Source organism: Lytechinus pictus, chromosome 14, assembly GCF_037042905.1.
Source record: "Lytechinus pictus isolate F3 Inbred chromosome 14, Lp3.0, whole genome shotgun sequence".
Taxonomy (NCBI): domain Eukaryota; kingdom Metazoa; phylum Echinodermata; class Echinoidea; order Temnopleuroida; family Toxopneustidae; genus Lytechinus; species Lytechinus pictus.
The window spans coordinates 28418413-28445768 of record NC_087258.1 but is presented as its reverse complement, the minus strand read 5'-3'; the positions used below and the strand labels follow the sequence as shown (position 1 = coordinate 28445768).

Sequence of the window (27356 nt, the reverse complement as noted above, 5' to 3'; positions counted from 1 at the left end):
GTAGCCTATGTGTACTACAGCTTTAAAGTGTGATTCATATTCAACAGTTAAACTACAACATGTGCATTCCACATAGGAAATGTGGTAGGGTTTGCTTAAACTGAGAATAGTACAATATATATTAAGGGGTAAAAACACATCTTGCCATCTATAGATTTTTTTTCAAAATGAATAAAGAAGGCCAATAAAATGACTCGGGAAAATAAAAATATTGAAAGCAGGAATTGAATTGTACTAGAAAAAATAAATATGCACAGTACAGGCCAAAAGTTTAGGGCTACCCCCAGATTTAAAAGGAAATCATACAAACATAACACTGCATTCTGCATTCATTCAAATATATTGATACTGAATGGGCTGTGGCAGTTACATTACATCACAAAAGCATGTTTCCAACTGGTTCTGATTGCACTTCGGTCAAACCCAGTCGGTTTTCATAATACATTCAAGTTTTATGTATACCTTTAAACTTTAACCCTACCTAGACTGGGGGGCAGGCCTCAGAGGACCCCCCCCTTCAACGGTTCGCACAATATTTTCGCCGCACGAAATTTTTTGACCATGCCGCTCACAGTCTTGCGCATTTTTTTAGACCAAATTTGAGACGCCCGGATACACAGTTCGGAAATTGTGCAACATTTTGAAAGTGCATGTCAGACCAAAAATTGCTCAAAAGCGTGATTTCATATACAAGTCAATGCAAATTGTGTTTTAACCAAAAATCATAAATGTATGATTATTTTTAGTTTTGCTGGTCTAAATGGATTTATTTTGTGCTGTTTATGGTCTCAAGAGTCCCTGACAAAGTTAATTGGAAATTGAAAAACGATATAATACATAAGAAATTGATCTGAAATCACAATTTTTTTCATGTACATTTACTAAGAACACCACAAAGAGTTTCTACACCCAAAATTATAACATTTGGAGCTTTATTTATGTAGGTAGAGGAAAAAGTATGAATTGGCATACTAATTACCCATAAATTTGCATAATCAATTAATAGCAATTTGCATGAAATAAATTGACATAAAATTTTGTAGATTATATCCCAGACGACCTGCGTGCCAATTTTCGGTGCAATCACGATTGAGATCTCAAGGGGGGGCGTAGGATAATTTTTTTTTTAAAACCGACTGGGGGCTCACACAAGTGCAGTCAAACCTGGGTTGCAGTCAAAACCGGTTGGAAACATGCTTGTGTAATGTAATGAAACTGTCAAAGCCCATTCTGTATGGGCTTTGGTTATATTCGGTTATATTCAGAATGCAGTGTTCTGTATAGTTATCTATTAAATCTGAGGGTGGCCTGTACTGTACTTCACATCTCAACACAATAAAAAATGAAGAAATATTTGGCTTTAAACTTAAACTAAAAATGATTCGTCAGTAAACAAGAGAAGCGCTCAAGTCAGGGTTATATGATGATAACATTATCATGTCAAGTAGTATACAAATAATGCACGTAAGCGCGTGCATGCAGGGCCAAATAATGAACGATGTGCGAGAAGAGTTCATTATTTAGGTCCTCTATGCACAAGAATGCGTGTATTGTTTGTTTTATATAAACTCCCCCCCTCACCCATGTTACTGAGTTGCCCCGAATGCTATATTTGATCTAAATTTTAGATAATTCTAGATATAATTGCAGAACTCGCACTATCCTGCACTCTGAGGTCAGAGTGCAGGATAGTGCATTTTGGATACAATAGTGCAATTTGCTGAATATCATGTGATCCGATTTGGATCAGATTACAAAACGTTCTTGGGACTTGTATAAAACAGTTTATGGAATTGTAGTAGCTACCCTGGTTAAAATATATCATTATTATTATACATGTAATATTATACACATCGTTCATTATTTGGCCCCGCATGCACTCGCTTACGTGCATTATTTGTATATAATAAAATGTACACATTGACCTTGTCCCCTTTGACCTTGACCTAAGTTCACCTGACCCATTAAATCATTGTCCATCACATATACATACTTTAAAATTGGAATACATGGACCAAGTTACAGATTGATATGTCACATGGTTATTTAGTAAACAACTTGAAAAAAAAATGGATGGACAACCCGAAAACTAAAGCAATGTTTCTCAGGTTTTTGCCAGGAACCCTGCTTTTAGCTTTTGGGAAAGGTGTTGATGTGTCAGCTCACATATCAACTTTCATATATTGGCCATACCCTACCTTCTCACCACTTGTGGATGAAAAACAAAATTATAAAGCAGCCAATCATTATATTAACTTCCTTAATGATTTGCTGGGAAGAATATAGATGTGGATCGCCCATTGTTCATTCATCATTTTGTCTTTTCTTTCCTGGAATGGTAGAAAACAAAAAAGAGGAATAATCAATTGCATGAAAACCCTCTAAAATCACTTGTTTCATTTATTGGTAATAATACTGAACACACTGTTTCCTCATCGATTCCATTGAAGCCTATTTTGATTTTGTCAGAACTGGTACACTGAAGAAAATAAACGAAAAATCTACACTAGGTTGTAGGGGTCCATTACAGATAACATACAATTATGGTTACCGTATGGTAACTCCCAGACATTGATTGACTGTGAGTATTATAACCATGGTAGCTACTATTGGATGTGAAAGTTACAATCGTATCTTTATGCATCAAATCTTGTAGAATTTCACTATTAATTTTGAACTTTTTCCTATATTAAATTTCAAACCTTAAATGAAGAAATCAAACAATGGAAAAGGATATGCGAGCAGGATTCCTTTTTTTTTTTTAATTCATTAGCCTCTAATGTTATGATTTTTATAAACAATTTAGTCCCATTCATTGCCCCAATATTTATTTGCACAGAATTAGTAGCCCATTTGGGGTTAATAGTCACAAAAATCATAATATATGTGGCCATGCGTTTTGAACATTGGTGTAACGTCACCCAAATCTAATGATAGCGCACCTCTCGGTATTAAAATTGTCACAACTTTAAAAATGTCCCTATCCATACAAAAGTATACTTTTTCCGAAAGGAAATTTCACGTTTCCAAAAACGGCATAAAAATGAGGTAGGTTGACCTGTAATAAGTGAAATGTTTGATTTTTTAGGACCCCCAATATATTTTATTTCAAACATCCATATTTCATTTTATCAAGATCATTTTGACATGCAAATGTATGTAGATTTCAAATATTTAAAACTGGCATTTGATGATCAATTTTTACTTAAAATTTCTAATGAATCAAAATTAATTCAAGATTCTACAGCGCGCCCCCAAAAAATGTCCCTCTGACATAGGGCTGAATTAATCCAAAAATGTGGTAGTATTCTCAATTAAATGTTCATGAGTAGAAAGCTCATTTCATGATCTAGCTTCTATGAAAATTTCATTGGTCACGCTTCAGCGGTTTGGTATAAACACTCTGTTACGTAACAGTGGTGCATTTTAGCCCATTCCAAGTTTGCAGCATTGATGCATTTTTGCATTGTCTATGGCATATTAACCCCCAGTTTTACATCTAGGATCTGAGCAGGGACATTTCCCTAATCATATCCAGGTTCATCAAATCATAAACTTGGGCATGTTCAGAAGGACATGAAACATAAGAATTGAGTTTGTTTCATGATTGATAAGGGGAATCAGTGCACCAACTTGGAAAGAAAATGTGAATGATGGATGAGTAAAATAAGCTGAAAAATAAAGGGTAATCCGCAAGTTAATCACCCTTTGCGAAAAGGAACTTTACCAGAGAAAATTTTTACCCTTTTTCTTTTAAAAAGTTATATTGAATTAAGTTAACCACAATAGCTTATTAACTTGAAAAAAAGTAATGAAAACAAAAATGCAGAATATTAGGCATGAATTAGGCATTAAACAGAAATAACCAGTTGTCCTAATCATTGTGCATCTCCTGTTATCAAACATGAAATGAACTGTCAAATATTGTTTTTGCCCCTCTGAACATGCTCAAGGTTGTGATTTGATGAGCCTGGGTAGGTCATGGAGATTTTCCTGGTCAGATCAGGGAAATTCTTGGTAAGAATGTTCAAAGGGGGTTGATATGCTAGAAAGTGCAGAACACACAGCAGTGTTGCATGCATGCAAACTTGGAATGGGCTGAAAAGCACCACTGTTACATAATAGACTGTGTATTAAAAACCACTGAAGCAAGACCAATGAAATTTTTATAGAGGTTAGAACATGATATGAGCTTACTAGTTCCATACATTTCATTGAGAATAATTTTTATTTTTTGAAGTAATTCAGCCGCGTATCAGAGGGACATTTTTTTGGGACGCGCTGTATGGTGTGTATAGAGGTGTATTGCTATCCAGTACATGTTATATTTATCTGTAAAATGAGACCAAAATCAAAGGTCTTACCCCCTTGAAAACCAAAGTTATGCATGTTTAACAACCCCATAGAGTCACATGTAATGTGCACCGCAACCACCATCCCTCAATTACCCTTGTTTTATTTGTTATATCGAGTGCTGCATCACGAATTGATACGCATAAAAGCTGATACTGTTTACCCTAATACAGCTTATACCCGGCTTTCAAATGAGACCAATTTCATAACAATACGTCTCCATTTGGCGGAAAAATCACATCATAATGAGCTCCTGTGCGAGAAATTTCATACACGGATTTAGGGAATTTTCTTAATTGTTTGAAATAAATTGTGAAAAAGTGTTGCATTATCATACTAGTCACATCAAGCTTTAAATGAGACTAAAATTAAATCTATAGCCCCCCCCCTCCCCTGTAAACCAAAGTTATTCATCTTTGAAATATGAAACGTGTCTTTCCAATAGACTGTGTGTATCGCTTACCCCCCCCCCCCCCATTTAAAAAACTCATATACATGTAAGATTTCAATGTTGATGACACCACCTTTGCCATGGTTATGAGACAGTAATTTTGGCCCTGAAATATCAGATATAGTCAAGTTTGAGAAGTTAATGTGTATTCTTTATTGCTTGATGGTTGCTCTAACAGTGTACAGTAGCTTAGAATTGTAAATTTGAGAATGAAGTAAACATTTCTCTTTTCATGATGCACATAAGGCATGTTATAATGATATACCCTGATTGTAAAACAATATAGAATCATTTCTTCCCCTCATAACAAGATTGTAATTTTATTTTATTTTTCTTCCTATTTTCTGATCAATGTGAACAATCCTAAATATATTAACAATCAGGATTACAAAAATATATATCTGTAACTTGTTAACCGATTATCTGTAAAACAGTGATGTAGCATTAAAAAGAATTATTACAAATTCTATTTTAATACCTTATGCAGGCGTAACATAAGATAATGAAACAAGTTCCTTTTTAAAAATCTTTTGTTACATTACATTTCTTTTGTCACAAATGATCGCACAGGCATTGCGTAGTAAAATTTATGCGGCAGTGGTGCATAGGAGCTGCACAAAGATGTCAATATTTCATAACTGGGTATTTGATTGTTGCAAGCTGAATATCTACTATGGTGATATATCGTCCCCAATGACCTGGTGAAATATTGTCAGTTAATATTCAAGTTCCACTTTATTTCAGCTAGGACTTACAGAAGGGAAATGGGGGAATAAAATGATTGAGAAGAGATAAAATCTTTATAACCCTTTTTCCTAGGACTTTGGTGATTTGGATTGGAATAATGGCAATAATGTACATGTATACATGTTTGTTTTATAGCTACATGTATCCGAGGCAGATTTCTCATTTGAATCACATACTGTACATGTAAGTAAAAACTTATAATTACATTTATACAACGCTTATTACACTTTGTTTCTAAGCACTTTATATTCTAATAATTATGACCCAGGTCATAGGATCCTAGCATGCCCACATACAATTTATGCCCTGTTTCCACTCCCTGGACAAGACTCTTACAAGAGTTTAAAGACTCAAATGCTAAGCATACTACATTGGCTTTCACATCCTACTGGGTATCCATTTAACACCTGGGACAAAAGTGGCAAAGTGTGTATTTATGCCTTGCCAAAGGATGCTAGACTGCGTTGGGATTCGAACACTGATTACTAGGTGAGAGTCCTAACTGCTAAATCACAATGCTTCCATATTAAAACTCAAATATTGTGATAGTTGATATATCATGAACCTAAGATCGACTATTCATTGAAGTTTCAATGTCACAATAGATTACCGAAGTGTGACGTCATCAACTTTCCAATATTGCATTTCAGCATTTTTTATACCATATTTGGGTAGAGCATGATGTGATACCTCCACTACCAAAATTTGGTGCAAATCTGCTCATGGGGTCTGAGATATGACCTCATGAATACATTGACTTCAATAGGGCTAATTATCAAAAATGCTGAAATGCAAAATTTTTTGTCATCATCACTTTGGTACTCTATATCATCTTCATGTCAGGCAACACCCAGTGTAAAACACCTTTACCTAAAGAAAAAAATTATGCACGAAACAAGGAATCTAATATTAGGATTAAAATGAGATTAGGAGTCTGTACTCATTAATAATATAACTTACTCTTTGGATTTTAACTTCTGTGTTTTAAACCAAGGAATGATGACACCAAAAGAGAATATTGGCCACAGAATCACAAAGAAGATATGTCCAATGTAGTAGACTTCCTTGTAAACCTATTAATGATAATCATGATTACATCAAACACAGGAAAACTATGCAGTATAATCATTGAAACTGAATTTCAACTATGCAAGATATGGAGAAAAAAAATTGCGGCAAGAAGCAACAATACAAAGTTAAAATAATGCACTGTTAAAATAATGAACAAAACAGACTTCGAGTGTAGACTGGTATTAAAGATCTGATAGATTTTAGCAGTTCCAGCCCAGTAAAGAAGGGATGAGGAAGAGATACTAAATAGAACAAAGACAAACACATACAAAATATAAATAATCCTTAACAAAATAATAATTAATGGTTCAGAAAGTACTAAAACAACCATTACTAAATGAATATAATGGTAATAATAAAGTACAGACTTACCAAATGTATTTTTGACCATTTCAGTAAGACAAAGCTAACAAGTGGATATCCCATGAAGAGAAGCATACAGAATTTCAATACCACCAATTTGACAAGAGACATCAGTCGATGTTGAGAAACATTGTTGAGAATAGGCACTTTAGTAAATAGCTCTGTAGCCTGTTAAAATAAAAAAATAAAAAGGCACATACATATTATACAGCATACCAACAGCACATTGTCTTAGGTTTTCAGAATTTGAATATACAGTACTCCTGACACATGTAAAAAAAAATACTATTTCAATAACTTTTCAAAACATTTCTCTCAACATGTGCAATAACGATGCAGATTTAATAAACAGTAAAACAGTACAATAATTCATTCCATAGGACTTACTGTCTGAAATTTTGGTTTGTAGGCATTTGCCTTTAAAAATAATTTAAAAACAAGAGTGTCACTAGGGCGAGCACATAAAACGCCACCCTGTAACACGGAAAATGGAGTTATTGGTCATGCAAGAAAAGGGGAAGGTGGCAACTTGACCTTTGACCTTAAAATCAATAGGCTTCATGATTATACATGTTGGCACCCCAATATGTTCATAAGTACAGGTATAATGTTATGTGAAAAACTAGTCAGCATGTTCAGACTGGATGTCAATAAAAGAAGACATGTTCTTGTGAGTATCTAATGTGTAAATTCTTTTCTTAATTACGGCGGGGGAATAATCATTTGTACAAAAAGGCAAACAAAAGACTGCATGTAAAAATGAATGTCAAGCAGTAAATTCTTTTGATACCAAATGACATTAGTCTGTTATACAGGGCATCCCAGAATAAAACAAAACTGTAATTCAGTTTAAGTTATTGCTATCATGGTAATAAGTTTGCTTCATGAGATGAATGGAAAGATATGCTTCTCTTCTTTCATTTGGAACCCATCGCAACATTCATAATGCATGAATTACCCGAGTTAGTACAATGGAATGTCGTACTACCAAAACTTTTATTTGCACAAGAAAATTATGATTTTGATTATCTGTAAATAAAAACGACTTTTGCAAACTGCATACATATTTTATTTCCCCGTCGTTCAGGACTTGCATTCCCCTTTAACACATAGAAATATGACATTTTGTTTTACTGATGAACCCACCTGAACATCAAACATGACAATGAAAAACTCTAGGATGAAATTATTGTAGTAACCAATGTGTAGGCCATGCCATGCAGCTAAAAATAAAAGCGACACTATCTGGGAGATGTAGCGATTTCCTAGAAACTTCAACCTCTTGTAGACATACCTATAAAGCAAAGTAAAAAAAAATTAAAGGAAACAGTAGGGTAATATAAAACATCTTATTATAATTCTCTTTGACATTCAAGGGATATCCTGGGGGTGTTTCACAAAGGGACTCAGAGTCATTCTTAAATGCCGAAGTGCATTTAATATGCAACGCACAATCTATTTGATTAGTATGCGGTAGCGCTCGTCCTCTTAGCATGATCTGACCAATGCGGTGATACCTATTGTACTGCACGCAACTTAAAATTTAAGTATGACTATTAAGTCACACTTAAATCTTTGGGAAACATCTCCCTGGAACAATGATACACAGTGTACACCTTTATTGCAGTTACCAAAACTTAAAAAAGGCTTTATGTCTTATCCGACATTATTAAACAGCCATTGGAAAATGAGATAATACAGATTTGAATTTGATTAAAAAAACTACCTCATGTAATACAATTAAATGTAAATGAATGATATAAGATAACATGTGTTGATTGACTTACCTCGCTAGCCATGTATTAGTAGAAATATTGAATGTTGCTACCATGTCTCTAACACTCAAAGCAGTCTCAAATGCTAGAGGTTTAATCCCTGAGCAAGCTGTCCACTTTGCCTTCCCTTCCTTGTCCTTACCTGAATATGCAATGCCACTCAAGATACATACACCTTCCTAAATAAAACAAAATGTAGAGATTCGTTAAAAGATAAATCAATGTGGCTACAGTAAACACCAATTTCATGGGAAAGTCTGTCAAACCAAGGTTAAATGCCACTATCATTGTAGATTTAGATTTCGAATAGTATCATAAACTGAGCTTTTTTAAATCCTGAAATCTAAGCTGAACAAGAGTGTCGCTAAGGCGAGCACAAAATACGTCCGCCTGTAACGCGGAAAATGGAGTTATTGGTCAAGCAAGAAAAGTGGAAGGCGGTGACTTCATCTTTGACCTTCTGACCTCAAAATCATTAGAATTGTTAAGATCTATGCTTGTATAGTACACACTAAATTATATGAGCCTAGGTAAAGTTCAACTAAATTTATCAGATTAACAAGGACTTCAGAAGGGCAAGATGAAAACATGTCACTGTGATCTTGACTTTTTAACCTCAAAATCAATAGGCTTCCTGGGATCCATGCTACATGTAGTATCATACACACGGACACCAAATTATATGAGCCTAAGTTAAGTTAAACTAAAGTTATCATGTTTACAAGGACTTCAGAAGGGTAAGATGAAAACATGTCAGCGTGACCTTCAAAGGACCTTTGACCTTTTGACCTTAAAAATTGATAGGCTTCCTGTGATCCGTGCTAATATCATACACACCAAATTATACGAGCCTAGGTTAAGTTAAACTGAAGTTAACGCGTTTACAACAAGGACTGCTGAAGGGTAAGATGAAAACATGTCAGTGTGACCTTGACCTTTGACCTTTTGACCTCAAAAATCAATAGGCTTCCTGGGATCCATGCTAGTATCATACACACCAAATTATATGAGCCTAGGTTAAGTTAAACTAAGGTTATCGCGCTTACAAGGACTTTAGAAGGGTAAGATGAAAACATGTTAGTGTGACCTTGACCTTCGACCTTTTGACCTCAAAATCAATAGGCTTCCTGGGATCCATGCTAGTATCATACACACCAAATTATATGAGCCTAGATTAAAATCAAACTGAAGTTATCGCGTTTACAAGGAAAAGTTAACGGACAGACAGACGGACAGACACCGAGCGTGATACTATAATACGTCCCGTCTAGGACGGGCATATAAAAACAATGAAAATAAGCTGGTTTTGCAAACCATGAGTCTTGCCTGATTTCATGATCAATAAAATGTGCAATATGATTGTTTGACTCCTAGAAGACCTTTGACCCCATCATCATGGACACACATGTTGTATTATCAAAGGATCAGATGTACCAAGTGTCAACATAACTGATGCAGAAATAAAACAAGTGGAATGCCTCTGGCGGTCTCACCTGCATCACGCGATTCAATATAGCAGCAGTGCTGACTTTGAAAACTACTATAACTCGCACAAGATGTTCAGTGATACTTGGTTACTCTTATGTCCATGTTTTATGAACTAGACCAATACACTTACAGAGATATGATGGTAATTCAACAAATACCCCCAATTCGGCCAGAGTTCATTGACCTTTGACCTTGGTCATGTGACCTGAAATGCGCACAGGATGTTCAGTGATACTTGATTACTCTTATGTCCAAGTTTAATGAACTAGACCAATATACTTTCAAAGTTATGATGGTAATTCAACAAATACCCCCAACATGGCCAAAGTTCATTGACCTTACATGACCTTTGACCTTAATCATGTGACCTGAAACTTGCACAGGATGTTCAGTGATACTTGATTACAATTATGTCCAAGTTTCATGAATCAGATTCATAAACTTTCAAAGTTAGGATGGTAATTCAACAGATACCCCCAATTCGGCCAAAGTTCATTGACCCTAAATGACCTTTGACCTTGGTCATGTGACATGAAACTCAGGCAGGATGTTCAGTAATACTTAATACCTTATGGCCAAGTTTCATGAACTAGGTCCATATACTTTCTAAGTTATGCTGTCATTTCAAAAACTTAACATTCGGTTAAGATTTGGTGTTGACGCAGCTGCCGCCGCCGTCAGAAAAGCGGCGCCTATAGTCTCACACTGCTATACAGGTGAGACAAAAATGAGAGCAGGTTAAACAAAAACGTGAAAAAGGATGACCATGACCTCATATCATTTACTTTTTGACTCGTAGATGACATTTGACAGAATCATTCTCATGAACTAACCTGTGGTATTACCTGAGGATCTTTACACCAAGTGTGAACATATTTGATGCAGAAATAGAAGCAAGTAAAACAAAAACTTAACATTTTGGAAAAGACTAACAGGGAAATCAATTACTAGGTCTCTGACAAACTTTCAGGTGAGACAATTAAAAGAAAAAGAGCAAAGAATTATGTAAGAAATCTTTAAAAAAAAACTACAACATAGATAAGAAATTAATTTTGTTACCAGAATTTTTTCTAATACAATACACTGTAGTTAAGAATGCTTTAAAACATATTTCACTCAAAATTACCATTCCACTGCGATAGCGCGATTTGCGTCCGAGATCTTAAGGGGGGCAGGGCACAACAGCGCTTATATCCTTAGTGAATGTATATCATGGGGATAGATTTCGTACATATGTAGGTACAGACATAAATCCTAACGGATTCTTTAACCTATCTACTACCTCTCGTTCTAACAATGTTATCATGTTCACAAATCATTGTAAATCAAATACAAATGTTCATGTCATATTATATGGCAACATATATGTTTATTATTTTGGTATATTGGAATGTTCTACCAAAGCTTAGACAGGCTTATTTGTTGAAAACAATGATTACTTAAATCTTACAGAAATCAACCAGAATGTCACATATTTGTTGATGGTGAACCTTCCAAATAGACAAATGTAGAAGAGCTTGTACAGGAATGATGATTGCTGGAAGGAGAATGAAAAAAAAAAGAAGTGAAAGATCATTATATATTCTTGTTTTTGCATCCCTTTTCAAACAAGTTTTGTGGTTTTATAAACCATTGACCTTTTCTCTCTTTTGACATGAACTGATCTACCTTGTTATTGCATTTCTTTTTCCAAAGTGATTTTATCTTGCCTGCCATGACCACAATTAGGGTCAATATCATATCATCGACCCTAATTTTGGTCATTCTACTGTGAGAATTTTGCTTGCCCAATTCAGGCAAGTAGTTTTTGTCTTTACTACAAAACACTTGCCCAACTAACTTTTACTTGCCCCAGGCAATCAGGCAAGTGCTTATGTAGCACCCTGGTTAATATAGATACCAAAACATGTTCATTGATTCTGTGACCTATCATTTCTGCTTACCGGAGTCTCATGCCAAATGATCAGTGACACTTGATCATCCTTATATTCAAGTTTCATGAAAAAGATACTTTATATGGCATTTCAAAAACTTAGCCTTGGTTAAAATGTTGACTATGCCAGTGCTATTGGAAAAGCAGGGCCTACATGTATGTCTTGCTTCTGCTATGCAGGCAAGTCAAAAACTTGTCATGGACACAAAATTATTCTTAATGTCATGAAAGAGTATCTTCTCTAAAATAATTCTATTCTAATCTTATAAGGGATGTATTTACTCTTGAAAAACCAGGAGGTATTCTATGCTGTGATGTAAGATTCAATTTGCATAAAATTAATGGCATGACTGCAATGAATGAATCCACATGTCCATGACGCTGTTATCCTCGAAAACTTGTGGTACATTATAAAATACCTCATCTGTTAAATTACCATGAGAATCGGTACATATAAGTAGATGCATTTAGTATCGATGTGTCATGTATTGTCAGAAAGTGGCGAAATGAGTAAAAAAAATTATGGGACATAACATGGCGTACGGGGTAACATTTCCTTTTAAATGATTTTCACAGAATAAACAGAAAGTAATTTTATACATTACCATTATCCCTTTAATTTTAAGGGACTTTTTTTAGGCAGTTGCCCCCCCCCCCCCCATCTGTATACCGGTGCTGTTGGATAATGACATGTTTGACAACTTGGACCCTGGATTCATTCATTGTGGCACAAATGGTATTACATCAAAGAAAATAATATCTCATGATTATCCCAGCAAACGTTAAAAGGTACACACTTCAAACCAAGTAAAATAGAAACCTACAGCAAATTCTTCAGTGAGGAGATAAGTAGCAGGAAATGATGGTACAAGTAAGATTTCAATGATGAAGTAAATCATGCCGATTGTGAAGATTCTCATAGCAGGCTGAAGAGTGTCTGAAGGCTTGCCACATTCATTATCAAGTAGTTTACCATCCATGTAGTCACGGTATTGACGTAAAGGATACTGGGAAAAAACATGTCATAAACTAGAAATATCACCAATAGTTAGTAATATATGAGAACACAATTACCATGCCAACAAAGTACCCAAAAAAAAACACATATCAATCCCGAAATTGATTTAAATTTGATTTTTCATTCATTTTTCAATCATTCATAATATTTACTTCAAAATCAATTACAATTTATTATAAATATGCAAAATTATATCAAGGAAAAAAGTGAATCTTCAACAATGAATGGAAGGCCACCAAAAATCGTTTTCACATTTACTTTTAATAGATATAATATCTAAACCCTAAAAAGGACTGGGCTATTTGAGATGTATTGATGATGATGCCCCCCCCCCCCTTCTGATCTCGGCCACCGTTCGTGTGATTGTGCCAAAGTCTGGCATGCACATTCTTTACCACATAAAACTACAAGCCAGTATAAAAAAAATCTCTGAAAATAATTATTTATTATGAATATAATATGCAAATTTATTCATTAATAACATTATTTGCATATTTAAAGGGAAGTTCACCCTCAAGAAAAGTTTATTGTAAAGGTAGCAGAAAAAATAATTACATTATATTGGATGGCTCAGAATGGAATACCAGAAATATTCCAAGAGTTTGGGCAAATATTCCACGAAACGCAGACGAGTGGTATATTAGCCCTAACGAGTGGACTACTTCTGGTATTCCATGAAATAAGCCATCCAATATAATTATTATCATCTATCCCACCCCACTCCCCCCCCCCCCAAAAAAAAAAGAGGGAGAAATTTGGTTGACCAAGTCATATCACTTATCACATTATGGCATCATCACTTCATTAGGATAAATGTTGTCGTTGACATGCGACTTTAGTTCATTATGACGTCAGTGGGTGCCATTGTGCTCTATGCTGCGCATCGCATTGCTTTCATTTTTATACGTGTTGTATATTTCATGCATTCGCGCATGCACACTAGACCAGGGCGCGACAAACCCGCTTGCCCGGGGCAAGTGAAAATGACATGCGGGCAAGCATTTCTCAAAGTCAATTGCCCGATCGGGCAAGTGGTTGTTTTGGAAATAAAATATCAGTAGACCCTCTAAATTTCAATATCTTTTGGATAATCACAACTATCTCTCAGATTATGTCAAACCAGTAAAAAAAAACAGTGGAAACTGATGTAAAATCAGCACCAATTACCAATAATTTATCACCAGGTACCTCGTTCGAAAAACAGTGCCATCGCATCTTACGTTCTATGTGTGCAATGACTGCGCATGCGCTACTTGAGCAATTTGCCGATGCACACCAAAAAACAAAAAGCACCAAAAGTGGCTAAAATTTCACATTTTGCAAAAATCCATGAAATGGCCATCTATTTTCCATATTACCTTGAAATTGTTTTGATTTAGTTGGAAACTACTGAAAAAATGAAGAATATTCAGCTCTTTCTTTACTCTGATTTATGATGATGTTACACTCGGTAAATGTTTTTATTATTGTGGTCCCACATGTAGACTTTCATGGTGTTGACCAAGTGTAAAACGATCAAACGATACGATCAACGATCAATGCTGCAACACCATGAAAAAAAGACCCATGAAAGTCTACATGCGGGACTACAATAACAAAAATATTGACCGAGTGTAACATCATAAAATTATGAAGAAAAGACAAGAGAGAGGTGAATATTCTTCATTTTCTTGATAGTTTCCAACTAATTAAAAAAAGAAATTCAAGGAAATATGGAAAATAAATGACCATTTCATGGATTCAAAGATGCAAAATGTGAAATTTTAGCCACTCCACTTGATTTTTTTTAACAACATAAAGCGATCTTTTTCAGAGTCAATAAAGAGCTGAATATTTTTCACTGGCTTTCTTTATAGTTTCCATCTAAATAAAACAATTCTAAGGAAATATGGCAAACAGATAACCATTTCGTGGATTTAAAGATGCAAAATATGAAATTTTAGCAACTTTTGTTGAAGGTTTTTTTTTAAACCTTGAATTAAGCCCCATTTATAAATAGCGAAAAAAAATCAAAATAAACGTAATGACTCAGGCCTACGTTGCTGAAAATAAACTTTTAAATGTGTGTTCTTTTATACTGTACATGATTCTCAATTGTTATTATTTTGTATGACCTTTAAAAATAATAGTGCCGTCATAATAAAAAAAAAATTAAAAACAAATAGGGCAAGCAGTTTTTTCTATCGGGCAAGCAAATTAAGTGACGAAAATTTTTTTTGTAGAGGCCTGCTAGACTATTGAATACGGTCTCATATTCAATGGAAAATTTTGTACAGGATCCTATGGAATATTCTTTGGATTTTGGTCCTTTTTAGGGATACACTCTGATACTGCACAGGCAATTGATGCAGACCAAAATATGCGTTTTTAATGCATCGCTAAAACGCTCTACATGTATATAGATGATAATAAAAAATATTGGTGAAGGTTTGAGAAAAATCTGATAAAGATTAAGAAAGCAGGGTGCGACAAACCCACTTGCCCAGGGCAAATGAAAATGACATGTGGGCAAGCATTTCTCTAAGTCAATTGCCCAATCGGGCAAGTTGCTGTTTTGAGGAGCGCTGGCGCGATCGCGCTCCTCAAAAATGAAGGTCTAGGAACTCATTATTTTGCCGTGTGCGCATATTCTATACATCGGCGCTACATTATGAGTGAGCCAGCTGCGCTGATTCTCAAGCTCGCTGCAAACTTCATGACTCAGCCTCAGTAAATAATGAGTCGTCAGACTAAAATTGGTAATTTTTGTCATCTCGATGGGCAGTGACGCAGTTTTATAGCTCTAAAGGTAGTGTGAGTGAAGCTACTAGCAAAACTGAGTAAAAATTAGCAGATCCATGTCTATTATGGCAATAAGAACTGATATCATGACTTTGCTGAAAATAAACTTAGAGACCTATGTGTGTTTTCTACATTGCATGATTCTCATTTGTCATTTCTCTTGACCTTTAAAATTAAGCGTAGTACCATCATAAAAGAATAATTTAGAGCAAAATAGAAAAAAAATTGGGCAAGCAGTTTTTTCTAATGGGAAAGCAGTTTTTCATCACTTGCGTGATGGAAACAATTTTTGTAGAGGCCTGGAAAGTTATTAGAATTTTAAGTTTTGGATTTGTGATGTCATAAATGAGCAGCTACCCCATATGTTATGTAATATAAAATGCATGAATTTCATTTTTTAATGGTTCCTGGTGACTTATTCTTGTTTTCTTTTCATGATTGGATATGAAATAATTTGTCTATTGATATCCAGAGGGTACAGTTAAAACCATTTTCAATTTTTTTAGAAAATGACATTTCATTAGTTTTCTACCATTCGCTATGTAGGAATGCTGCTCGCATATGACGTCACAAATCAAATAATTACAATTCTAACAACTTTTTAATTCTTTGATGGATTTTTCTCACACCTTCAGCAATATTTTCTCATTATTTTTTCTGCTATTTTTACAACAAACTTTTTGTCAGGGTGAACTTCTTCTTTAACACCCAATTTCACTTCAAATTTTCATTTTTTTCTCCCAGAAGTCATCTTTGTATTCTTATTTAAAGGATTCCATAAAGAAAAATTTCAAAACATTTTCCTTATGTTTTTCTTTGTTTTTAGAATTTCTTATGTATTTCTTTATTTTTTTTCTCTAGTGGTTTTCATTGTTTTTTCAATGGAAATTATTACAAACCATTTAACAACTAAATTAAACCCTGAATTGATTAAGCACACCAATTAGAATAAAAAACAATCACCCTTTTTATGAATTTCATCTCCCATAGAATTTGTACACGATGTATAAAAATGAGCCACTTTCGGCATAACATTGTATCATAAAAAGTCACGTGGTGTCGCGATGCTATAAAGTTGTGCGAGACTTCAAAGAAAAAAATCGTAAAATCTTGTGGCGCTATCTTTTAGCGTTCCAGAAATATCATGCAAAGCGTCGAGGGGGGCCATCATGCCCCCCCCCCAGTCCTTTTGGGGTTAAAGCATACATGTGGGCTCTTTCATAAAATTGATTCTAAGACCATAAATGACCTTAAACTTGATTGCAGACCTCAATCTCGCCCATGCTACTAACAAAAGATATCTAATATTATGCTTGCTTTGAAGTTAAATGTGACACACCGTTCTTCTGCTGATTAAAAAATATTGGTTAAATTGCAATACAAATCAGAAAGCTCATGAATAGTTTGTGTTAGAAACAGGACACCAAACATGTTTACAAATTTAGCACTATGCCCAGAGTCGATTAATGGAAAATAAGATTCTTACAAAAATTCAATATTTTAGTGAGTCCTAATCATTTGCAAGTATTTTAATGTCCTGTCATCATTGAATCCATGATTTACAACCTTTGTCATTAAGTATTTTGGTTGTGGGTGTTTCTGCATGATTTTTGCAGTAAAAAAATATACTTGCTTTCACTCATGAACAGCATCAGGAATCTAAACATTGTTGAGAAGCCATTAAAGAGATAGTGAACAGTCGCGGGGATACAATGTTCTAATGCTTGAGTTTTAAACATTTATTATTCAGGTGTTCTATCTGTTATCTAACCAGCTGAAAGGGAAGCGTCAAGACTCCTCTCTTTCTTAACAAATCCCAGCCCTTGGTTGTTTTCATCTCCACTTTTACCTTTTATTTTTATCATAAGTTTCATCTCTTGGTATCACATAAAAAGTGGGAATTTTTTTTTTTCACAGATAAATGGGAGCTAAACAAATGCTGTTCATCATCATGTCTTGAGATCAAATTTGTGACTCCCGGCTGCAAAGTTTTGGGAAATTACATGAATTAACTTGCACATCGAGTCAAGTAATATTCAGGAACCCGATATTATTCATAAATCAAACAATAATTGCATTTCTGGCCAAATTTCTTATTTTATGTATGGGTTGATTATCATGCAAATGGAAAAATTTTAACAGACTCAAGAAGAAGAATGTTAGAGGGAACGATACTAACCTGTGGTCCAGTTAAGAAATAGCCAAAAAAGAAAGAATAGCTGACAATCTCTAAGAGGCCTGGTGATTCCTTGAAACATAATGACTTCTGCTCTGAACTTAGCTTCTCCTGTCAAAAGTTTATCAATCAATAAATTACTAATCAAGCAATGATACTGGTTAAATAATAGGAATTTATAGTTGAAAGAAAGGAACCAAACTATTTTAGACAAATGGCAAACATCTTTTTGTTTTGCACATAGATTTTCATTATTTCAATTGCTACAGTATAATTGGGTTACATTCGTAATTCCAAAGGTTCGTTATTCCAAAGGTTTGAATATTCCAAAGGTTCGTTATTCAGAAGGTTTGTAATTCCGAGGGTTCATAATTCCGAAGGTTTGTTAATCTGAAAACACAATAAGGTGTGTTATTCCGAAGGTTCGTTTACAAGTCCGAAAACGAAAAAAAAGGTTAGTTAATCTGAAGATTTGTTAGTCCAAAAATTAAATAAGGTTTGTTTTTCCGAAAATAAAATTAATCTATTTTAGTAACAAAAACGGTGTTGTATTAAAAAATAACAGGATATAATGCAATAATAGTTTCAACGGAGGATGATATCAGTGTAGTACTCGAAGCATGTATTGGCACGTGGATCAAGCATCTTACTTTTGATTTACTCTGAGCAATTGCTGCCAGAGCAAATGGATTAAGAATGTTTGGGACTGTGTGTTGTTCACATGTGTATTTTTTTTTTTTTTTCATTTTCGGATTAACAAACTTTCAGAATAACGAACCCTATTTTGTTTTTTGGTAACGAACCTTCGGAAAAACGCCACAAATGTTCGGATTAACGAACCCTTTTTCATTTCCAGAGTTACGAACATCGAGGTGTAGGCAATTTACGTGTTTCGGAATTACAAACCTTCAGAATTACGAAGTGTAACCGTATATTTATCTTGGTTATGAAGAAGTTAGAACAAGGGTTTATGACAGAAGGCAACGGAGATACATAGCTGCCAACCTATTTCAAAGGGACAGCACTAGATGATTATTATTATTACAATAAATTAATTCACTATTATACACCTAATACTGCAGTAATTTGAGACAAGAAAGTGTTGACACAAGCAACTTTCTACAGAGTGGAAATACCATACGCAAAATGATGGACAGTACTATCTACATGTTTGCATGAATCATATTGCCAGAAACTCTTAGAAATAGCCTTCTGTCTTACATGCTTATTCCCTATTAATTCAAAGTTTACTTTGATCTCAGTTTGAGAATTAATTGTCTGTTCATGATAAGATGAATTATGTGTGATACTGATTCCCTTACATTTAGATTAACTAATTTGAGATATTCGTAGGTAATTTTATGAATTGACATTGGCTTTAATAGCACTATGTTATCAATCATGCGTGTACTTCCAACTTAAAACAAGAGTGTCGCTAAGGCGAGCACATAATACGCCAGTCTGTAACGCGGAAAATAGAGTTATTGGTCAAGCAAGAAAAGTGTAAGGTGGTGACTTCACCTTTGACCTTCTGACCTCAAAATCAATAGGCTTCCTGGGATCCATGTTAGTATCATACACACCAAATTATATGAACCTATATGTAGGTTAAGTTAAACTGACGTTATCGCTTTTACAAGGACTGCAAAAGGGTCAGATGAAAACATGTCAGTGTGTACTTGACCTTTGTCCTTTTGACCTAAAAGTCAATAGGCTTCCTGGGATCTATGCTAGTATCATACATACCAAATTATATGAGCCTAGGTTAAGTTAAACTAAAGTTATTGTGTTTACAAGGACTTCAGAAGGTTAAGATGAAAACATGTCACTGTGACTTTGACCTTTTGACTTCAAAATCATTAGGCTTCCTGGGATCCATGCTAGTATCATACACACCAAATTATATGAGCCTAGGTTAAGTTAAACTGAAGTTATTGCATTTACAAGGGACTGCAGAAGTGTAAGATGAAAATATGTCACTGTGACCTTGACCTTTGACCTTTTGACCTCAAAATCAAAAGGCTTCCTGGGATTCATGCTAGTATCATACACACCAAATTATATGAGCATATGTTAAGTCAAACTGAAGTTATCGCATTTACAAGGAAAAGTAAACGGACGGAAAGACGGACGGACACCGAGCGTGATACCTTAATAAGTCCCGTCTAGGACGGGCGTATAAAAAATACTAGTAAAGGAAACACTATGATGTTGCCACTACTTACCACAGGTTTATGCCCATCATAAAGATCAAAAGCTACTGAGATCATTCGTAGGGTCAAGATACATTGGGGTGTAGTCCAGTTCATATCATAGTCATTAGAAGCAAAGATGGCGTATGAAACCAACAGATAACCCTGAATTGAATACAAACATCTACATGTAGTTCAGTATATTCAGTCAAAAGACCTCAAGATGCATTGCTGTGTTATAAGTCAAAATGTGACCAGACTCATGCCCCATGATCAGTGCTACTTGATAACCCCTATATGTATGTCCAATTTTCATGAAATAAATCCTTATACATGTACTTTCAGTTATGTTTATATTTCAAAAACTTAACCTTGGTTACGATTTGATGTTGACTAGGCTGCAGCTGTTAGAAAGGAAGCGCCTAGGTCTTGCTTCTGCTATGCAGGGTGAAACAAACAACAAATATAATACAAGGTTGGGGTCTAGTGGTTGCGAATCTTGTCTTTCAATGAGAGTAACATTGTTTCTAATCTCAGCCACAGCGTGTTTTCTTTCAGCAAGAAATTTATCCACATTGTGTTGCACTCAACCCAGGTGAGGTGAATGAATACCCAGCAGGATTAATTCCTTGAATGCACCAAGCGCCTTTGGCAGCTGGAGCTACAGTTGGGGTAATATATAGTGTGCTATTCAATAGGAAACTAGATAATCGTTCCTCAGAAATGCTATACAGTGGTGCTCAAAAGTTAGTGAACCCCACCAGAAAATTAACATGTTTAAAAGTGTTCAAATTCTGCCATCTTTTAGATATTTAATTGTAAAGTCAGGTGATAGAATATTACATTCATCATATAGTTGGTTTCTCTGAGCTCGCTGGACATTGTGGTGTTGTTGTCTATGTTCAACACTCAGCATGAACTAGGGCATTTTCTTGTTTGGTTCACTATTAAACTAACACTGTATATAATTAAGATTTACTTTCCTTTCCAATATATGCATTCACCAAAAATAGCGTTTCATATAAGAATTGGATGGGAATGTTCTCAGGCTCATACAGTATCTTTAAAGTCTCAAGTATTAATCTACAAATTTAACAAAATATGGGTGGGTGTATTTCCTACACGTCTATTGGATTTTTAATTGTCAAAAGTCATGTTAGTAGTATTTGTCAAATCTATTAAAGTTCTATTCAAGATTTGTTTGTAGAAAATTGTACATGCTGATGATTTATACATACCAGATTAAATAGAAAGGAAATGATAACTGATGATCCAGTACCACCAACAAGGAAGAGAAGGATGTAGTTGAACATAGAACAAAAGAAAAGATATCCTGTATCCATTCCTATAGCAAAAAAAAAAAAAAAAAACCAGCATTGCCTTTCCTCTTAAAAATTATACAGTAGGTACATGCACACTTTGCCACTTAAGATCATAATATACATATACACATGAGAGTAGGCCTCTGGATAGTACTTAATTAAAGGTCAAGTCCACCCCCAGAAAAGTGTTGATTTGAATAAACCAAACAAGCATAATGCTGAAATCAAACAAGCATAATGCTGAAAATTTCATCAAAATCGGATGTAAAATAAGAAAGAATTATGACATTTTTAAATTTTGCTTATTTTTCAAAAAACAGTGATATGCACAACTCAGTGACATACAAATGAGACAGTCGATGATGTCCCTCACTCACTATTTCTTTTGTTTTTTATTGTTTGAATTACACAATATTTCATTTTTTACAGATTTAACAATAAGGACCACCTTGATTGAACCATATAGTTAAACAATGCTAATTGCACATGTTCAGGGAGGAATTAATTGTTGTTTCACACGACTACAGGGAGAAAATTGGAGCATTTCATATTTCATATAATAGAATACAAAAGAAATAGTAAGTGAGTGATGTCATCAGTCTCCTCATTTGCATACCGACAAAGATGAATATAACTGTTTTGTAAAATTAAGCGAAACTTTAAAATGTCAGAACTTTCTTATTTTACATCAGATTTTGATGAAATTTTCAGTGTTATGCTTATTGGATCTTTTTAATCAAATCAACTTTTTGTTGGGGTGGACTTGTCCTTGTCCTTTCTAAGTGTAGAAACCCAGGGGTTTCAAGGGCAGAGCCCCCCCCCCCCCCAAAAAAAAAAAAAAAAAAAAAAACTTCTGCCAGGTCATTGACCCCAGCCAGTTAAACTTTATTTTTAAAAGAAATGGGCTGGTTTCACATTCCTCATCATGAAATTGACTTTTCTTTATTTTTATTTACTTTTATTTATAATGCCTCATGTTGATGGTTTAATTGTACAATTCCTTGCTTAAATAAGGGCTCTATCTAAGACCAGTTGTAATTGGTTTAATGAAATTTTTAAAAAGAATAAAAAATACACTGTTTTGCAAATAAACTCATATTTCATGCATGTGACCATTTTTTGTTAAACAATTTTTTTTTGTTACAAACTTAGATAAATGGTTGTCAGTTTTTGGTAGATTTAGTGACTGGCCTTGAGGGGAACATAAAAAAATAATGCCAACAACAAAATCATATTAGTCTTTACACAAGGGCAATATATGTTTTTTTAATTGTAGTATTTTTTATGTTCCCCGGAAGAAGAGTCAATCAATATCTTTATCAAAATCCAAATCAGACATCTATAGTCAGGCAGCATATGTCATGACTTAACCGCTATTTCGAGAAAATGGCCAAATTTTGTTTTTCACATTTATGTGATTGGTGACATCACAAGGAACAACTTTCAACTTGGTGTCAAATTTCTTATGGTCATCTTGACCATGTTAGGGGTCAAAATGTGGTCAATAGGGGGTAATTTTTTAAAATGCCCTGATTGTGTCGAGTGACATATCCCCCTCTGCCCCATAATAAAACCAGATTACAATATCATCCTCTCACTCCAACCCTCTCCCCCAAAATATAACCAGATTACAATATCCCCCTCTTACTCCAACCCTCTCCCCCAGAATAAAACCAGATTACAATATCCCCCTCTTACTCCAACCCTCTCCCCCAGAATAAAACCTGATTACAATATCCCCCTCTTACTCCAACCCTCTCCCCCAGAATAAAACCAGATTAAAATATCCCCCTCTCACTCCAACCCTCTCCTCCAGAATAAAACCAGATTACAATATCTCCCTTTCACTCCAACCCTCTCCCCCAAAATAAAACCTGATTACAATATCCCCCTCTCACTCCAACCCTCTCCTCCAGAATAAAACCAGATTACAATATCTCCCTTTCACTCCAACCCTCTCCCCCAAAATAAAACCAGATTACAATATCTCCCTTTCACTCCAACCCTCTCCCCCAGAATAAAACCAGATTACAATATCTCCCTTTCACTCCAACCCTCTCCCCCAGAATAAAACCTGATTACAATATCCCCCTCTTACTCCAACCCTCTCCCCCAGAATAAAACCTGATTACAATATCTCCCTCTTACTCCAACCCTCTCCCCCAGAATAAAACCTGATTACAATATCCCCCTCTTACTCCAACCCTCTCCCCCAGAATAAAACCTGATTACAATATCTCCCTTTCACTCCAACCCTCTCCCCCAGAATAAAACCTGATTACAATATCTCCCTTTCACTCCAACCCTCTCCCCCAGAATAAAACCAGATTACAATATCCCCCTCTTACTCCAACCCTCTCCCCCAGAATAAAACCTGATTACAATATCCCCCTCTTACTCCAACCCTCTCCCCCAGAATAAAACCTGATTACAATATCCCCCTTTCACTCCAACCCTCTCCCCCAGAATAAAACCTGATTACAATATCTCCCTTTCACTCCAACCCTCTCCCCCAGAATAAAACCTGATTACAATATCTCCCTCTTACTCCAACCCTCTCCCCCAGAATAAAACCTGATTACAATATCTCCCTCTTACTCCAACCCTCTCTCCTAGAATAAAACCAGATTACAATATCCCCCTCTTACTCCAACCCTCTCCCCCAGAATAAAACCTGATTACAATATCTCCCTTTCACTCCAACCCTCTCCCCCAGAATAAAACCAGATTACAATATCCCCCTCTTACTCCAACCCTCTCCCCCAGAATAAAACCTGATTACAATATCTCCCTTTCACTCCAACCCTCTCCCCCAGAATAAAACCAGATTACAATATCTCCCTTTCACTCCAACCCTCTCCCCCAGAATAAAACCTGATTACAATATCTCCCTTTCACTCCAACCCTCTCCCCCAGAATAAAACCAGATTACAATATCCCCCTCTTACTCCAACCCTCTCCCCCAGAATAAAACCTGATTACAATATCTCCCTTTCACTCCAACCCTCTCCCCCAGAATAAAACCAGATTACAATATCTCCCTTTCACTCCAACCCTCTCCCCCAGAATAAAACCAGATTACAATATCCCCCTCTTACTCCAACCCTCTCCCCCAGAATAAAACCTGATTACAATATCTCCCTTTCACTCCAACCCTCTCCCCCAGAATAAAACCAGATTACAATATCTCCCTTTCACTCCAACCCTCTCCCCCAGAATAAAACCAGATTACAATATCCCCCTCTTACTCCAACCCTCTCCCCCAGAATAAAACCTGATTACAATATCTCCCTTTCACTCCAACCCTCTCCCCCAAAATAAAACCAGATTACAATATCTCCCTTTCACTCCAACCCTCTCCCCCAGAATAAAACCAGATTACAATATCCCCCTCACTCCAACCCTCTCCCCTAGAATAAAACCAGATTACAATATCTCCCTCTTACTCCAACCCTCTCCCCCAGAATAAAACCAGATTACAATATCTCCCTTTCACTCCAACCCTCTCCCCCAGAATAAAACCTGATTACAATATCTCCCTTTCACTCCAACCCTCTCCCCCAGAATAAAACCAGATTACAATATCCCCCTCTTACTCCAACCCTCTCCCCCAGAATAAAACCTGATTACAATATCTCCCTTTCACTCCAACCCTCTCCCCCAGAATAAAACCAGATTACAATATCTCCCTTTCACTCCAACCCTCTCCCCCAGAATAAAACCAGATTACAATATCCCCCTCTTACTCCAACCCTCTCCCCCAGAATAAAACCTGATTACAATATCCCCCTCTCACTCCAACCCTCTCCCCCAGAATAAAACCTGATTACAATATCCCCCTCTTACTCCAACCCTCTCCCCCAGAATAAAAACTGATTACAATATCTCCCTTTCACTCCAACCCTCTCCCCCAGAATAAAACCAGATTACAATATCTCCCTTTCACTCCAACCCTCTCCCCTAGAATAAAACCTGATTACAATATCTCCCTCTTACTCCAACCCTCTCCCCCAGAATAAAACCAGATTACAATATCTCCCTTTCACTCCAACCCTCTCCCCCAGAATAAAAACTGATTACAATATCTCCCTTTCACTCCAACCCTCTCCCCCAGAATAAAACCTGATTACAATATCTCCCTTTCACTCCAACCCTCTCCCCCAGAATAAAACCTGATTACAATATCTCCCTTTCACTCCAACCCTCTCCCCCAGAATAAAACCTGATTACAATATCTCCCTCTTACTCCAACCCTCTCCCCCAGAATAAAACCTGATTACAATATCCCCCGTTCACTCCAACCCTCTCCCCCAGAATAAAACCTGATTACAATATCTCCCTCTCACTCCAACCCTCTCCCCCAGAATAAAACCAGATTACAATATCCCCCTCTTACTCCAACCCTCTCCCCCAGAATAAAACCAGATTACAATATCTCCCTTTCACTCCAACCCTCTCCCCTAGAATAAAACCAGATTACAATATCCCCCTCTTACTCCAACCCTCTCCCCCAGAATAAAACCTGATTACAATATCTCCCTTTCACTCCAACCCTCTCCCCCAGAATAAAACCTGATTACAATATCTCCCTTTCACTCCAACCCTCTCCCCCAGAATAAAACCTGATTACAATATCTCCCTCTTACTCCAACCCTCTCCTCCAGAATAAAACCAGATTTCAATATCTCCCTTTCACTCCAACCCTCTCCCCTAGAATAAAACCTGATTACAATATCTCCCTTTCACTCCAACCCTCTCCCCCAGAATAAAACCAGATTACAATATCCCCCTCTTACTCCAACCCTCTCCCCCAGAATAAAACCAGATTACAATATCTCCCTTTCACTCCAACCCTCTCCCCTAGAATAAAACCTGATTACAATATCTCCCTCTTACTCCAACCCTCTCCCCCAGAATAAAACCAGATTACAATATCTCCCTTTCACTCCAACCCTCTCCCCCAGAATAAAAACTGATTACAATATCTCCCTTTCACTCCAACCCTCTCCCCCAGAATAAAACCTGATTACAATATCTCCCTTTCACTCCAACCCTCTCCCCCAGAATAAAACCTGATTACAATATCTCCCTTTCACTCCAACCCTCTCCCCCAGAATAAAACCTGATTACAATATCTCCCTCTTACTCCAACCCTCTCCCCCAGAATAAAACCTGATTACAATATCCCCCGTTCACTCCAACCCTCTCCCCCAGAATAAAACCTGATTACAATATCTCCCTCTCACTCCAACCCTCTCCCCCAGAATAAAACCAGATTACAATATCCCCCTCTTACTCCAACCCTCTCCCCCAGAATAAAACCAGATTACAATATCTCCCTTTCACTCCAACCCTCTCCCCTAGAATAAAACCAGATTACAATATCCCCCTCTTACTCCAACCCTCTCCCCCAGAATAAAACCTGATTACAATATCTCCCTTTCACTCCAACCCTCTCCCCCAGAATAAAACCTGATTACAATATCTCCCTTTCACTCCAACCCTCTCCCCCAGAATAAAACCTGATTACAATATCTCCCTCTTACTCCAACCCTCTCCTCCAGAATAAAACCAGATTTCAATATCTCCCTTTCACTCCAACCCTCTCCCCTAGAATAAAACCTGATTACAATATCTCCCTCTTACTCCAACCCTCTCCCCCAGAATAAAACCAGATTACAATATC

General features: G+C 36.0%; 1 protein-coding gene across 1 annotated transcript in view; it reads right to left on the bottom strand.

Annotated features, from left to right (window-relative positions):
* Positions 1-1228: 1228 nt before the first annotated feature.
* Positions 1229-27356, bottom strand: part of LOC129276376 (lysophospholipid acyltransferase 5-like) — a 29240-nt gene continuing 3112 nt past the window's right edge. Inside the window, exons 2-11 of the mRNA XM_054912755.2 lie at positions 21587-21693; positions 20382-20513; positions 18160-18267; positions 13006-13188; positions 11699-11785; positions 8773-8939; positions 8132-8279; positions 6995-7153; positions 6512-6624; positions 1229-2330 (exon numbers count right to left, since the gene is read on the bottom strand). Coding sequence (XP_054768730.2) covers positions 2312-2330; positions 6512-6624; positions 6995-7153; positions 8132-8279; positions 8773-8939; positions 11699-11785; positions 13006-13188; positions 18160-18267; positions 20382-20513; positions 21587-21691 — 1221 coding nt within the window. The 5' untranslated portion in view covers positions 21692-21693 and the 3' untranslated portion in view covers positions 1229-2311. The remainder of the gene's footprint in view (positions 2331-6511; positions 6625-6994; positions 7154-8131; positions 8280-8772; positions 8940-11698; positions 11786-13005; positions 13189-18159; positions 18268-20381; positions 20514-21586; positions 21694-27356) is intronic.